Source organism: Tursiops truncatus, chromosome 1 (assembly GCF_011762595.2).
Source record: "Tursiops truncatus isolate mTurTru1 chromosome 1, mTurTru1.mat.Y, whole genome shotgun sequence".
Taxonomy (NCBI): Eukaryota; Metazoa; Chordata; class Mammalia; order Artiodactyla; family Delphinidae; genus Tursiops; species Tursiops truncatus.
Window position 1 is genome coordinate 46,789,468 of NC_047034.1, and position 16,542 is coordinate 46,806,009.

The 16,542-nt window shown below is 39.7% G+C and overlaps 2 protein-coding genes across 10 annotated transcripts in view; both read right to left on the reverse strand.

Annotated features, from left to right (window-relative positions):
• Nucleotides 1–16,542, reverse strand: part of SMG7 (SMG7 nonsense mediated mRNA decay factor) — a 70,082-nt gene that overhangs the window by 46,771 nt on the left and 6,769 nt on the right. For 7 of the 9 annotated variants that reach the window (XM_033853655.2, XM_033853626.2, XM_019952284.3 and 4 more), the window contains one exon: nucleotides 993–1,131. The exons of 1 other annotated variant lie outside the window; for it this stretch is intronic. In XM_033853655.2, the coding sequence (XP_033709546.1) occupies nucleotides 993–1,131 (139 nt within the window). The remainder of the gene's footprint in view (nucleotides 1–992; nucleotides 1,132–16,542) is intronic. One more of the 9 variants, XM_073803631.1, reaches the window with a different exon arrangement.
• Nucleotides 11,261–12,550, reverse strand: LOC117311675 (large ribosomal subunit protein uL3-like). The gene has a single exon (XM_033853671.2). The coding sequence runs from the start codon at nucleotides 12,514–12,516 to the stop codon at nucleotides 11,314–11,316; it is 1,203 nt and encodes a 400-aa protein (XP_033709562.1). The 5' UTR covers nucleotides 12,517–12,550; the 3' UTR covers nucleotides 11,261–11,313.

Sequence of the window (16,542 nt, forward strand, 5' to 3'; positions counted from 1 at the left end):
TTTCTGAAGCAACACACTAGGTTGAAGAAGACAACATTCCAAGGTGGAGGTCAAAAATCCTAGATACCATCACATAAGGCTAAGTGACAAAAGAGAAACTGTTTGAATGTAATAATGACCGCATTCTAGTATGCACATAAAATAAAACCAGAGATTGATACATAAAAATTGCAAAGAATTTATGTTATTGTACTTTTTGTTTCTCCCCAAACATTAGCTTTGATTATATAAAACTTAAAAACTCACACAACTAGGAAGTGGTAGAACTTGGGTTCCACCCTGCAGTCTGGTTCCAAAGCTCATAAGCGTTACACAGTAAAGCAAGTCTTCTGGAATGGCCTGGCTATAGGTGTCACTGTCATAGTATCAACTTGTAGGGGCAACTAGCAGTTCTCATTTAAAAGCCCCATCTCTAAGATCAAGCACCTTCACACTGTCATTTGAACTGATACAAGCTGCTGTGACAAGAGTTACCTGCAGAGGGCTTCTCTTATATACCATCATATACCTATTCTATAGGCATCTAGGAGGCTTGACTGCATCCAGGCTGACATATAGAACCAAGAACTGATGTTCCCTGCACTCAAATGAACTGCAATATATGTAACCCAAAACATAGGAATTTTTATTTTAAAGGATAATCTACAAGATAAAGCACATGTCCCTATGCTTATCATAAATATTCAGAGACCACATATATAAACATAAACATTTCTTAAATTTAAATGTTTAAAAATTTTCCTTGAACTATAAGATATAAACGCTCATGACAAAGTAAACATGCCAAAGTTCTTATGAAGCTACATAAGTTTAAAAAACAAACAAACAAAAAACCCCAAACCATTAGTACTCCCCTCCCCCATCCTGGCCAATATCAAATGCTTCAGAAAGCTTCTAATTCTTGTACTAGTGTTCATAATATATGAATACTTTAACATATATCTCTAAAAGGAATACAAACATGTAGAAATCCCTTGTAATTTTCATCCTACCTAATATTACTTGATTTCAGATGCTCCTCTGATTTCAAGTTTCCGGTCCTCATCTGGGACTTAAATGAAACGTTTTCTCCCACAATGACTATCTGCAAGAACATCCAATTTCTCATAAGGTAGAATGGTTTAAGACATTCTAGATAGAGGAGAGGAGGAAAATATGAGTTAACCCATAATAACAGAGAACCCCCTTGAAGAAAGTTAAATTTTCTCTTTATTTAAAATGATCTAATGTCAAAGGCAAAGGGAAAATATCAAAGCTTTTTTCCTTCTTATATTTAGTTTCTTTAGAATACACATTTAAAAATTCTGTTTTGTATATTTCTACAATTCTAGTTTGGGATCAAAGTGTTATTCTAATCTCCCTCCCTGCCTGCAAGTTGAGTGATCTCTATAAGGCAGAAACCAGTTACCCAGCAGGGCTCTTGCAGCACCAAGGTGAGAGTGCCCTGTAGAACACAGGAGCAGATGGTTGGTCCAAACTGGACTGCTTATGGAAGGAAAAACATGTAAAGTAATTAAACCACAATTATAGATGGTATAAATAATGCTTACATTCTAAGACCAGCTGAAAACGGCAGGTTTTAGATCTTCATTCACTCACTGAACAATGATTTGGTCATTTCTATGTACTAGATACAGTGTTAAGGACGAAGTATACAATGATGAACAAAACAGATTATAGTTCCTACCAGATTTAAATTCTAATGTGGACACAGACCAACAAGGAAAGAGGAAGCAGTAGAAAGTAGTGGGTAAAGGCATGGGCTTGGGTATCACGCTGCACTCAACGGCATGCCGGGAACAACTCAAGCCACAGGAAAGACATAACACAATTTCTTAGAGACATCAAGTTAACTCAAAGATTTGGACAAAATAAATTAATTATTATTGAATACTGATAACTGCTTACATTTAGAATTATTATGTAGCAGATTCTATGCTAAATGTTCTATACACCTGATCTCACAGAATGGGAATATAAAATGTAGTAGTTAAGTACCTTATATTCAGACTGCCTGGGTTCTAACTATGCTCTGCCACTTATTAGCTGTATGCCCCAGTTTTGTCAGGAGTAAGAAGGAGATAAGAAAAGTACCTTCTTCATTGAGATGTTTTGAGGATTAAATGAGGTAACAGAAATAAAACACCTAGGATTGTTTCTTGTTAAATAAGCCCTCAAAACTGTTAGCTATTATTGTCATTATTATAATTATAGGTATTATTACTCTTCCCAAAAATCCTAAGATGTAAATGTTATTATCCTCATTCTAAAATGAGGATACTGAAGCTAAGAATGCACATTAATCAATTCTAGAATAGAAGACAAAGTTATTCATAATTTTTAACAATAAAACACCAGTCTTAAGAGAAATTTCAAACATGCAGGAGGTCTATGTGGACTTTGGCTCCATACTTCCAAAGCATGTGACTTTAGTTGTACTTCAGTGAAAAAGACTGGGAGAAAATACCTCATGACAAAACCCAAGCTCATTAGTATAGTCTCATGAATGCCATAGGGGTTTGTTTAAATATTATAAATGTTTAAAAGGTCCCTGAATGAAAGAATAAAATTTAAAGTGAATATATAAAGAAAACTAATAATCACTGGGGACCTAGGTAATCGACAAGTGGATTACATAAACCATTATCGATTTAATTTTCATAGCAACCTGAGGTAACTACTATTTTTCCAATTTTATAAATAAATAAAGAAGCAAAGGCTCAGAGATTTTAGGAAATTTGCCCCAAATCACAAAGATAGTGGGGTTCAAATCCAGGTGTATCAGAATTCCAGAACCTAAACTTCGTTTATTCATTATTCCATGATGCAATACAGACCTCAATTTTCAACAATTCACATGTTCAAAACTAAACTGTGGAACTTCCCTCGTGGTGCAGTGGTTAAGAATCCACCTGCCAACGTAGGGACACGGGTTTGATCCCTGGTCTGGGAAGATCCCACATGCCGCGGAGCAACTAAGCCCGTGCCACAACTACTGAGCCTGCACTCTAGAGCCCACGAGCCACAGCTACTGAGCCTGTGCATCACAACCACTGAAGCCCGTGCGCCTAGAGCCCATACTCTGCAACAAGAGAAGCCACCGCAATGAGAAGCCTCTGCACTGCGACAAAGGGTAGCCCCCACAAGGCAACAAAGGGTAGCGCAACTAGAGAAAGCCCATGCACAACAACAAAGGCCCAATGCAGCCAAAAAAAAAAAAAAAAACCACTAAATTGTGACTATTTTATTGCTTATGATTTCATTCAGAGTTTGCCTATTTAAAAGCATAAGACCCACCCATATTCCCCTTTTCCTTAAACCTGAAAAACTCTTCTCCAGGAAATCTTACTGGTTTTAGCCTCTGGTATACATTCTGTCCCAGAGGTCTCTCTAGTTCTTTTTCCCACTCTCTTCCTCCTCATCACAATGCAAAACAAAAATCCTAATTTCTAGAATTTTTTGATTAATAAGACAATTGACAACACAGGTTTACTATATTTTCTTACATGAATTATATAGGAAAAATAAACATACACAGACTTCAATGGCAACAGCAGAACATTCCTTGGAGTGACCCTAAGTCATCACTGCAAATAATTTGCACTGCAGCTTAGGGCAACAGCTATTCATAGAAAGAGTTCCTGAATACATGGTAAAAAAGGGGAGATGATATCTTTGTGGACAAATCTTCATGCTATACAACTTTCTTAGATACCATCTAAAATAAAGATCAAACAAATTTTATTATACTCTCCCACACTGCTCCCCAAAGGAAAGATATAGCCTAGCCTCACTGTGATTCCAACATCACACAAAACCCACTTTTTAAGTTCTTCTTTGTTAAATAAGAAAAAAAAAAACCTCTTTAGTTGCAAAATGTACAGTAAATAACATACAATTCTATAGCATATTAACAAAATCAAATTACCAGCTGACTTAGGCAACAGATCCAAAGAAATTAAGAGTTTATACCATATCTGGCTCATATCAATTACACAAAAAAATATCTGAAAAGTTAATGACAGAATATTTTCCAAATCTGATGAAAGTTATAAACCCAGATATCTAAGAAGCTCAATAAACTTTGAGCATTTGAGCACAAAAGAAAACCATACAAAGGCACTGTAATCAAATGGCTGAAAAGCAATGATAAAGAGAAAATCTTAAGAGCAGGCAGAGAAAAAAATAAAGATAAGAATAATGGCAAAATTCTTATCAGAAAAAATGCAAGCCAGAAGATAATGGAATATCTTTAAACTAGTGAAAGAAAAAAAAAGAACAAACCCCAAATCCTATCAATCTATAATTTTATATCCAGCAAAAATATCCTTTAAAACTGAAGGTGAAACAGATATTTTTAGAAACACAAAAGCTGAGAAAATTTGATGCCAATAGGTCAATACCATAATAAATATTAAAAACAAGCTCTTGAGGCTGTTAGAAAATGGTACCAGATGGAAACCTGGAACTATACAAAGAGATAAGGAGTGTCAGAAATAATAAACATGTAAGTAAATGTAACTTTCTTCTTCTGTTTTTTTAAAATTTATTTATTTAATTTTTGGCTGCGTTGGGTCTTTGTTGCTGCGCACAGGCTTTCTCTAGTTGCGGCGAGCGGGGGCTACTCTTCATTGCGGTATGCAAGCTTCTCCTTGTGGTGGCTTCTCTTGTTGCAGAGCACGGGCTCTAGGCACGTGGGCTTCAGTAGTTGTGGCACACAGGCTCAGTAGTTGGGGCTCGCGGGCTCTAGAGTGCAGGCTCAGTAGTTGTGGCGCACCGGCTTAGCTGCTCCGCGGCATGTGGGATCTTCCTGGTCCAGGGCTCGAACCTGTGTCCCCTGCATTGGCAGGCGGATTCTTAACCAGTGCGCCACCAGGGAAGTCCTACTGCTTCTTTTTTTAACCAGGTATAAGGCACCATGCTAAGAACTTTTACTCTGTTATCTAATTTATTCCTTCTCAAACCCTAGGAAACATATTATTTCCATTCTAACACTGAGGAAACTGGAATCAAAAGGTTAGATAACTGACCCAAGATCATACACCCCGTTTTCAAACTCAGGGCTGCCAGAAAGTAAAGGCCTTACTCTTAAATCACTATAGCTTTAAGTGCTGTGCTTGGCTAATGCTCATATTTGGAGTATCAGGCTAAACTTTCTGATAATATAGCTCCACTTTTGAAAGCAAAGTAACACACTGACAAGGTAAATCCCATGAGAGAGAACAGCTTTCGATATAAGAATTATCCTGAACATAACAAGAAAAAGACAAATAGAAAAAGTACCAAATTCAAATAGAGTTAGAAAACAAAACAAAACAAGGAAACACATGAAGACATAAACAAGGCCAGAGCAAAGAATCATAACAGACATTAGTAAACTGAAATACATTCATACATGCTTTGAATGAATATTCATCAAATATATGCAAAGATTCCACTATGCATCAGGCACTGCAGAGGCCTTAGGGATACAAGTGTTAGCAAAACAGTCCCTGTCCTCAATTAAAAAAAGAGTCTTTGGAGTTAAAAACAGAAGCCTTTGGTGACCTGACCAAGTATAGTTTCAGTGGAAAGGTAGGGGTAGAAACCAGAGAACAATGGGTTGAGGGAGTCAGTATAGATGATGTTTATAAGGTGATAAATGGGGAAGATAAATATAGAACAAATGCTAAGGAAGGACAGGTTAAGGGAAGCTTGCTCAAATGTTTATGACAAAGCTCCAATTAAGGAGGGAAAAGGTTGAATATAAAAAAAGTCTGTGGGCTTCCCTGGTGGCGCAGTGGTTAAGAATCCACCTGCCAATGCAGGGGACACAGGTTCGAGCGCTGGTGCGGGAAGATCCCACATGCCAGTGGAGCAATTAAGCCCATGCTCCAGAACTACTGAGCCTGCGCTCTAGAGCCTGTGAGCCACAACTACCGAAGCCCACACACCTAGAGCCCATGCTCCACAGCAAGACCGCAATAAGAAGCCCGCACACTCAACAAAGAGTAGCCCCAGCTCGCCGCAACTAAAGAAAGCCCGTGATCAGAAATGAAGACCCAACGCAGCCAAAAGTAAATTAAAAAGAAAAAAAAAAAGTCTATGAGATCCAGAGCAAAAACAAAGAAAACCACCTTAATAAGGAAGATGAGAACCTTTTCCTTTCTAAGAGCGACAGAGGCAAGGACTAGTAGAGGAAGGAACAGGAAGCAGATCAGTCCCACCAAAAGGTTTTTATTTTTATGTTCAAATAAAGACCATTTGCTAAGAGAGTAAAACTTCAAGAAAACAGCAAAAGTTTAACTACTGTAAAGAAATGGGCAAAACTGGGGGGAAAATCAACTAATAGATATTGAAGTGGAAGACTGCATGTAAACAACTGGCCAGTCTGTAAGATTTTTTTTTTCCAGTGAGGCTATCCATAATACCCAAAGAAGCATATTTTCAGAATCATTCAGAGCAGATTTTCCTAGACAAGTGAGCTGGGAGGACAAGAGGACTGAGGATACTGGTAAGACAGGTTAAAGTAATATATCAAAAAATGGGCAGAAGAGCAAAAACAGGAGGAGGAAGAAAAGAAAAAAGCAGGAAGTGACTAATAGCAAAAAATTTGGAATCTACACTGGAAGTCCTGAACAGAGAAGCAGCTGGATTAATGAGGATCAGGCTGTGGTCAAAATGGAATGGTTGAATGTAAGACTTTAGAGGTAGAAGAATTCTGAAGAATAAAGTCTAAGATATAATATGGACATACATAAAGGTTAATATATTAAAGAGAAAGATTAAGAGAGAAAAGAACAGAAAAAGGAGAGCTGCATTTTAAAGAGTGTTCTAAGAAAACATCAGTTCTATGAGCTGTGACATAGCTTTGGAAACCCCAACCTCTATCTCCCTCTTGGAGGTTCATAATACACATCAGCATGTTACAAACTATGAGAAGTCTTACATAAAGAATCCAGTTTAGGGCTTCCCTGGTGGCGCAGTGGTTGAGAGTCCGCCTGCCGACGCAGGGGACACGGGTTCGTGCCCCGGTCCGGGAGGATCCCGCATGCCGCGGAGCGGCTGGGCCCGTGAGCCATGGCCCTGAGCCTGCGCGTCCGGAGCCTGTGCTCCGCAACGGGAGAGGCCACAGCAGTGAGAGGCCCGCGTACCGCAAAAAAAAAAAAAAAAAAAAAAAAAAAAAAAAAAAGAATACAGTTTAACCCCGTATTTTGAAATTTATTTTGCCTTGGATATATTGAGAACCCTAACATATATGAATTTCCCGTGTTCAGCGGAATACACTCTGGGAAATGCTAGAGTATTGGATAGACTTGTCTGTGTGTAATACAAGTAAAGACATCAAGGAATCTGCTTCAAAAAAAAGGTGAGATCATGAGACCTTCAGTACTGATGAGGATGTACAGAAACAGGTACTTTTCAAACACTGCTAGGGCCAGAATAAACAGTACAAACTTTCTGGCAACATCTACCAGGCATTATTTCCCCATTGCTGCTGTAACAGATCACCACTAATTTAGTGGCTTAAAACAACACAAATTTTATTCTCTTACAGGTCTGAAAGTCAGAAGCCTGAGTGAGTCTCGGTAAAAATCAAGGTATCACCATGGCTGTGCTGCTTTCTGGAGGCTCTAGGGAAGAAAGCTAGTTTTTGCGTTTTCCTTGTTATTCAGACTACCTGCATTCTTTGGCTTGTGACCCCCTTCCATTCCAACAGGATGTTATCCTCTGTGGTTCTTTTCTTTTCTTTTCTTTTAAATTTATTTATTTACTTATTTTTTGGCTGCTTTGGGTCTTTGTTGCTGCACGCGGGCTTCCTCTAGTTGAGGCGAGCAGGGGCTACTCTTCGTTGCAGTGCGTGTGCTTCTCACTGCGGTGGCTTCCCTTGTTGTGGAGCACGGGCTCTAGGTGCGTGGGTTTCAGTAGCTGTGGCACGTGTGCTCAGCAGTCATGGCTCTCAGGCTCTAGAGCACAAGCTCAGTAGTTGTGGCACACAGGCTTAGTTGCTCCGCGGCATGTGGGATCTTCCCGGACCAGGGCTTGAACCCGTGTCCCCTGTATTGGCAGGCAGATTCTTAACCGCTGTGCCACCAGGGAAGTCACGTCTCTCTGGTTCTGATTCTTCTGCCTCCTTCTTCCACAGTTAAAGGATTCTTGTGATTATACTGGGCCCACCAAAAAATCCATGATAATCTCTTTATTTTAAGGTCAGCTGATTAGCAACCTTAATTTCTTTCCCCTTGCCATGTAACATAATATATTCATAAGTTCTGGGGATCAGGATGTAGACGTCTTTTGGGAGGCATGTTATTCTGCCTACCACGCTTAACAAAATATTTTGAAATGTACATACCCTGTCATTCAAATAAGCATGCACAAGAATATGTGTGTACCAGGATGTTCATTACAGCATTTTTTAATAATAATAAAGTATTGGTAACAACACACATTTTCACTGTTAGGAATTCAGTTTAGAAAATTACAGTACTCCTGTAATTTTCAGCATGCTGACGTTTCCAATGATGCTTTAGATATATAATTATGAACATGTCTTTGATAAAATGTCAAGTGACAAAAGAAAGATTACAAACTGTATAAATGAGAACAATCCCAGTTGTTAAAACTAAATACATACATATGTTTATACAAGTATGTGAATGCTAATATACATATAAAAAAATAACTGAAAGGCTACACAACCCTGGATGGTAGGGTGACTATAAGTTCCTGTGTGGCTGGAACAGTCCAGATTTATGCCTGATGTCCCAGCAATAATTAGCACTCTCTTTCACTGTTATATGATCACTCTTAAAATTTTCTGGGTTTTGTTTTGTTTAAAACAAGTATGTATTACTTTCCTGGATGCAGAAGTGGCAAGAACCAGATCTATATTACACGTGAAATTTTAAAAAACTAAAGTAATTTTTAAGAAATATGTTTTCTAATATATGAATCTGCAAACACTAATTGTGAATCACCTAAATTATATATATATTATACCACTTGACAGCATCAATGACAAACAGATACCAAAAGGGAAAATTTTTCATTTTTAAAAGCACTGCCCAAGTGTGTACAGTGGACAAGGAGGGAGCAGATTAAGGCCAATGCCAACTCTGCCACTAATGAGGTACTCATTTTCCTTCTCTGCAAAATGCCAATCCAGTTATGTAAGGTTATTGGATAGAAGAACTTAAGAAAACAATTATATAAAAGCATTCTGAAAAGTAGAAAGCACTAGTAAAATGTAAGATGATACTCTTGAGGAATAAAACAGCCTACTTCACAGTTAAGACCTGTCAACTACCTTATACCCATTTAAGGCACAATTGCTGCCAACTAACTCAAAGACTACAAGTTTTAAGGTATATATTCATATTCAGAAATGCAGAAAATGAAAACAATGCATAAATTAGGCTCTTTACCCACCTAGAACTATGGTGGGTTTTATATATACATCTTCCCATGTAATTCTCCCAATACTTCTATCATTGTCATTTTATAGACAGGAAAATACAGAGCAAAGAGCTAAAACTAGAGAGGTTTAAGGTCACACAGCAGAGCTGGGATCTGAACTCAGGACAACCTAAATACAAATTAGGCCAATCTTAATTCAAAGGCTTTGCTCATTCAACTCACTACACTATGTTGTTTTCATAGGAAGCCAAAAAAAACCCTGTATTGGTTTACAGACAACCTAATTAACATATTTTTTTCTTTTTTTTAAAATTAATTAACATATTTTTAATTAGCAAGTGACTAACATGTTAACATTTTCAGAATCTATGACCAATACGCCTTAACCTTTGAGTTGTGCTTCTTAATATTCTGACCTTTTTTCATGGAAAAGCAAAGCGAAACTAATGATTATTTTAGACAAATAATGTTATTATTTCAGTTATCTAAACTAAGCAGAATTTTCTTTTTGTGGGGGGGTGCCGCGCTGTGTGGCTTGTGGGACCTTAGTTCCCTGAGCAGGGATTGAACCCAGGCCCTCGGCAGTGACAGCACAGAGTCCTAACCACTGGACCGCCAGGGAATTCCCTAAACTAAGCAGAATTTGAGAAATATGTATTTTAGATATTAAAACACAAAATTTTCACTTTAAAATATCTACACAAACTGCGTATGTGTGCAGAAGTACAAAATTTTGCAGATGCCCTAAGATACTTTTTATATCCAAATTCATCCTGTGGTGGTTCTCTTAGCACTATGCTTTTTATCTTTTCCCACCAGCAATAAAAAAATTTTCAAGTAAGTATACCCCTAACTCATCTTTTCTTTGAATACCATCTTCCAATTCCATTTTACTCTGATTATCTTATATCTCATCACCACACAGTATCTCAAAGAAAATTTGGTTAGTTGTTGCCTGGTGAAGAACTAAATAATAATTCATGACCTTTCTAAGAAGCAGTATTAGTAAAACACATTCTAATATACTATATTCCAACTAACATAGCACTGAAATAGTAGGGCTTTGGGAAGAGGAGGGATGGAAAAAGGACTCAACATGGTCAGTGAACCCATGGAGTTTTTGGAAATAGACTGAGGATATTAGTGCATCAATACAGCAATTCTTTAAATATAATAGATTTCAGAATCATGCTTCTCACTTAAGACAGACACTACAGAAGGGAAAATGCCATCAAGAACTGTGGGAAAAAAAAAAAAAAAAAAAAAAAAAAAAAAAGAACTGTGGGAACAAAATGTTAATGATCAAAAGGGTCTACAACGGTTTTTTTCTTTATGACAGATTTGAAAAAGTTAAATCCAAAGAGACTTCACTTAATGTTCTGATCTCATCGCCCAATGCTACAGAACTCCTTTCCATACCTCCGCCTTCCATGTTTGATCTCAACAGGTGAGGGATTCTATAAAATAAGTCTATAAACTCAAAGTTATTTTCAGAATTTTCATGTATTCATTAAAACTCCCCCCATAATAATTTAATAATGTTCCAAATAACTAATTTTTGCCTAAGATGAGGCTACTGTCAAAAACATGGAAAGGAAATTTAAAAATTTATGTATCTTAAAGGAAATACTGGAGGCATTACATAAATTTCTCATCTCTTCATATTCTAGTAGAAATACATACAACAAACATCAGCCATTGAAGTATAAATTATTCCCGTAAGACTAATGAAAGGTTTATTGAAAGAGCACCTTAGACTCCCAAAGGAAATGCAGAACGAGATTTAGAGTTCCTCCAACACACAGTCCCCAAGCATTTACTCATTCTGCCTGCTACATTCTTCCCTTCTTTTTTTTCCCCCCACTGGAAAATAACTTTATTGAGATTGTACCAGCTGTATAATCTGTTCTGACATTAGGCCCCTTCTTCCTTTGCAATTCGGTCCTTCTTAAATGGTCCCATGAACGCTTTCTTCTCCTCCACAGTCTGGAAACAGCCATGGCCAAATTTGGAGGTGGTGTCAATAAACTTAAGGTCAATCTTCTCCAGGGCCCGCTGTTTGGTCTGCACCAGCAAGGACTTGCCAAGGGTGAGCACTTGCTTCTTGGTTCCTACCACGCAGCCTTTGATCATGACAAAGTCATTGGTCACTTCACCGTAGTGGACAAAGCCACCCAGAGGGTTGATGCTCTTGTCAGACAGATCATAATCAGTAAAGGCATTGTTCTTGATCAGTTTGCCATCCTTGATGAGGTAGCCCTGGCCAATCTTGTAGATCTTCTTGTTGATCTCGGTGTGGTGATGGTAGCCTTTCTGCCCGGCCTGAGCCACAGAGAAGGCCACCCGTGCAGGACGCCACGCCCCAATACAGGTAACCTTGCGCAGCCCTCGGTGGGTCTTACGGGGCAGCTTCTTGGTGTGCCAACGGCTGGTGACCCCTTTGTAGCCTTTGCCCTTGGTCACCCCAATGACATCAATCATCTCATCCTGCCCAAACACTTGGTTCACAGGGACCTGCTGCTCTAGCCTCTCTCGGGCCCAGTCCAGTTTTTCGGCCTCAGTGCCTCCATTCAGCCGGATCTCCATGAGGTGGGCCTTCTTCTGGCGTAGAGGAAGCAGGCGCATCTGGGTGTGGGCAATGACATGAATGACCTGGTAGTACTTCTTCAAGCTGCTGAAGTCCCTCTCCAGCTGCTTCTTGCCATCTACATCCTGCCACTTCTTGCAGTATTTGGTGAAGGCCTTCTTCTTAGATTTATGCCAGTTGTTATAGAAGCGTCTTTTGCATTCATCACTGATGTGCTCAGCAAAGATGGTCTTAAAGGTCCGGAGGCCTCGAGGTGTTTCCATGTAGCCCACAATGACCATGGGTGGCGTCTCCACGATGGTCACAGCCTCCACAACTTCCTTCTTGTTCACCTTGGACCCTGGCCTATCAACCTCCCTCACAATGTGGGTCATGCCAGCCTTGTAGCCGAGGAAGGCTGTGAGGTGCACGGGCTTGGAAGAGTCATCCTCGGGGAAGCTCTTCACCTTCCCATGGTGCCGGCTGCTGCGCTTCTGAGGCAGAAAGCCCAGGGACCCATGCCTGGGAGTGGAGAACTTCCTGTGAGACATCCTGCTGTCGGATGCTGCCGGTAGAGCTTCTCTTCTTTCTTTACCTGACTAATCCTACTCATCCTGTAAGACTGAGCTCTTGAGTTCAACTCCAGAAGCTATCTCTGAACTCCCGGGCAGTAAAAGTTCCACTTCCCTCAATATACTCATGGCATCCCTTGAAAACATTCACCTTGGTATTTACCACATTACAGCTGCCCCTTGCTATCAGCAGGGGATTGATCCCCAAATGCTCAAGTCCCTTATATAAAATGGTATAGTACTTGCATACAGCCTTTGTACATCCTCCCCATCCTCCTGTATACTTGAAAGCATCTTTAGATTACTTATAATACCTAATCCAATGTAAATGCTATGTAAATAGCTGTAAATACAATGTAAATGCTACGTACACAGTTGCCTGCACTTGGCAAATTCAAGTTTTGCTTTTTGAACTTTCTGAAAAATTTTTTCCCCAATATTTTCCATCCGCAGTTGGTTGTATCCACGAATGTGGAACCTGCAGATACAGAGGGCCAACTGTATATTGAAATATCTGTGCAACATCCATCTCCCTCAGGAGACCACTAGCCTAAGAAACAAAAATCAGTTCATTTGCCTTTATATTCTTAGAGCCTAGCACTGGCATTCGTAAGTAATCCATAAATGTTTTGCAAAAATGAAACAAAGCATGAAAACTCTATTCAACACCCATTATGTACATTACGCATTTAAAAATTGCTGAGACATGATCTCTATCATACTCAGTCTAGCTGCAGAGATAATTCACGTACATAAAAAAAAGAGGTCACTACAAATTTAAGAAATTATAAGTACCAAATGACTGAGAGACAGGAAATGCTACAGAAAGTCAATGACTGCAGAAATCACCCGGGTGGACATGAAATTTTCCCACAGAAGGTGAAACTTAAGAGAGTGGAGGATAGTACCTCCTGCAAGGGAAATGGCCTTGGAAGACAGATTAAAGCAGGAGTGGATAAACCATGTTTAGAAGACAATAAGTAGGTTACTCTAGCTAGGGCAGTTGACTCTTTTCAAGAGGTAAGGAGATATCATGTGACAGAGATAGACGAGGGTCATTTTATGGAAGGCCAAGAATGCCAAACTAAGGAGCTGAAGTGAGGGAAAGCCACATACAAATGCTTGTAAATAGAAGCAATGCAAAATTAATTGGCGGGGGTGTGGGGGGAGATAGGTGGTGGAGTCTGAAGGAGAACCGGAATTTAGTAAACATATGTGAACTTTTTTTTTTTTTTAAAGGCTGACCACAATTTTATGAGATCAATGTTCAATTTAAAGATAAAGAAATCATGGGCTTCTCTGGTGGCGCAGTGGTTGAGAGTCCGCCTGCCGATGCAGGGGACGCGGGTTCGTGCCCCGGTCCGGGAAGATCCCACATGCCGCGGAGCGGCTGGGCCTGTGAGCCATGGCCGCTGAGCCTGCACGTCCGGAGCGTGTGCTCCGCAACGGGAGAGGTCACAACAGTGAGAGGCCCGCGTACCACAAAAAAAAAAAAAAAAAAAAAAAAAAAAAGATAAAGAAATCAAGACCCAGAGATGTTGTTAGTTCAAAAACAGAGAAAGTAGTGGGTAGTGTTTAAAAACCCAAAGTGAATGCTTTCTTCTTGCTACTTCGAAGAACTGCAGGCAAGGTACAAGGTGAATACTATTTCAACAGTTATATATATAAATTGACAGTGCTGGAAATAGAAAAGAACAGACAACAGGAAGGCAGCATTTCCAAAGTGGTGTATGTGTGGAAGAGGGTGAGGAAAAAAACTGGGAGAACTCAAAGATGACTGCAAGGTTTTAAACCTGAATGGGAGGATGGGGAGTGGCAGCACCAATGAGGAAAATGAGAAAACATGAGGGATAGGGGAGAAGAGAAGGGTAAGGATTAATTAAGAGTTTACCTTTAAGAGTGCTGACTTTGCTGTGACAGAAAGACTTCTAAAATTAGGAATGTCCAGGAGGCAGAGGTGCAAAATTATCAATTAGTCAGTGCCAGTGGCTAAATTCCAGGCCTTATATTGACACATAGCTAAAACTTACATGCTTACTATATGCCAGAACTATCCCAAGCACTTTACATGTTAACTCACTTGACCTTTATAACTCTAAGGGATAGATGCTACTACTACCCTCACTTTTCAGATGTGGAAACTGAGGTACAGAAAACTTAAGCAGCTTGCTCAAGGTAACACAGCTAGTAAGTGTTAGAGCTGTGCTTTGGATCCAGGCAGTTCCATGCTCTAATCCATGCTCTCTGGATTCCATGGATCCAGAGACCATGCTCTAAACCACTGGTCCCCAACCTTTTTAGCACCAGGGACTGGTTTTATGGAAGACAATTTTCCCACGGATTGGGGGGGGATGGTTTCAGGATGATTCAAGTGCATTACATTTATTGTGCACTTTATTTCTATTATTATTACATTGTAATATATAATGAAATAATTACACAACTCGCCATAATGCTGACAGGAGGCAGAGCTCAGGTGGTAATGAAAGTGATGAGGAGTGGCTGTAAATACAGGTGAAGCTTTGCTAGCTCGCTCACCAGCCGCTCACCTCCTGAGGTGCAGCCCGGTTCCTTAAAGGCCACGGGCCGATGGTGATCCAGGGGTTGGGGACCTCTGCTCTAAACCACTATACTCACTATACTCAATTGCACTTTGTTATGTATGATCCTATGCTTATGCCTATTTCACTAAATAGTTTATAAACTCTCTGAATGGCAGGTATGATATCTTTTACCAATTTGTCTCTGCAGGACTTAGCACAATGATTTATACTAAGTAGGTGCCTGACAGATTTTAAACAATGATGATGGGGTGACAGCAAAGTACCGTGATTTCTGAGGAAAAAAAATGTTAAAAGAAAATAGAGGAATATGGCCATGCTTTTCTTTTTGCCATAAGTGGGGTGAGGTGGACCAGGAAAGTAAGATAAAATAAGAATCAGAATCTCAGTGCTAAAAACAACAGAGCTCACGAAGTTCCTGTACGGCCGCTGTGCATACATCATAGCAGCTATGAACTATGTGGTAATTATGTACTTACTTATAGGCCTGGTAAAACTACTTGAGGGTATATTCTCATTTCATCTCCAGGAACCTGGGATATATCTTGGTGCCAACTGAATGTTTACTGATGGGATAGATGTATGGATATGAGAGGGACACAGAAAGACAGAGAAAGGAGAGCAAAAGTCTGTGTGTGAAAGAGAGGAAAACAATCAATGGATGAATTTGGCCATTAGGTCTTTGGCATCTTTGGAAAGGTTAATTCCAATAAAGTGCTAAGGAAAAATGGCTGGATTACAAGGGACTAAGGAAAAGAAGATGGTAAATAAAAGGAAAAAGAGGGCTTCCCTGGTGGCGCAGTGGTTGAGAGTCTGCCTGCCGATGCAGGGGACACGGGTTCGTGCCCCGGTCCGGGAAGATCCCACATGCCACGGAGCGGCTGGGCCCGTGAGCCATGGCCGCTGAGCCTGCGCGTCCGGAGCCTGTGCTCCGCAACGGGAGAGGCCACAACAGTGAGAGGCCCGCGTACCCCAAAAAAAAAAAAAAAAAAAAAAAAAAGAGAAAACACAGTACAGGGCACACTTGAAATTGTTAGCCATAAAGGAAAGGTAAGGAAGGACAGAGCTTAAAAGGAAAATGGGAACAGGAAAGAATTTTTAACAGAAGGCTGATATTGGTCCACAAAAGAGAAGACTAGTAAAGGGAATAATTAAAAAGACTAAAAGAAGAGAGACAGCACATCTGAAATAAGGTTCTGGAGGAATAATATATAAGCAAGAGCAGAGGTAAAGAAAGGCATTCTGCAGGACTCTACTAGCCAAACTGTTTTTCCCTTTTTGAGACCTATACCAGCCATCAAGTCTCCAGGAACTACCACTTCACATATCTCTAGTTCTCTGTCCATAACCAATCTTATGCAAGAAAAACTTAGAAAGGCCTGGCCAGAGTTCTAATGTCATATATTAAATGGGAGTGAATAAAATTTTTAAAAATGTATTTGGA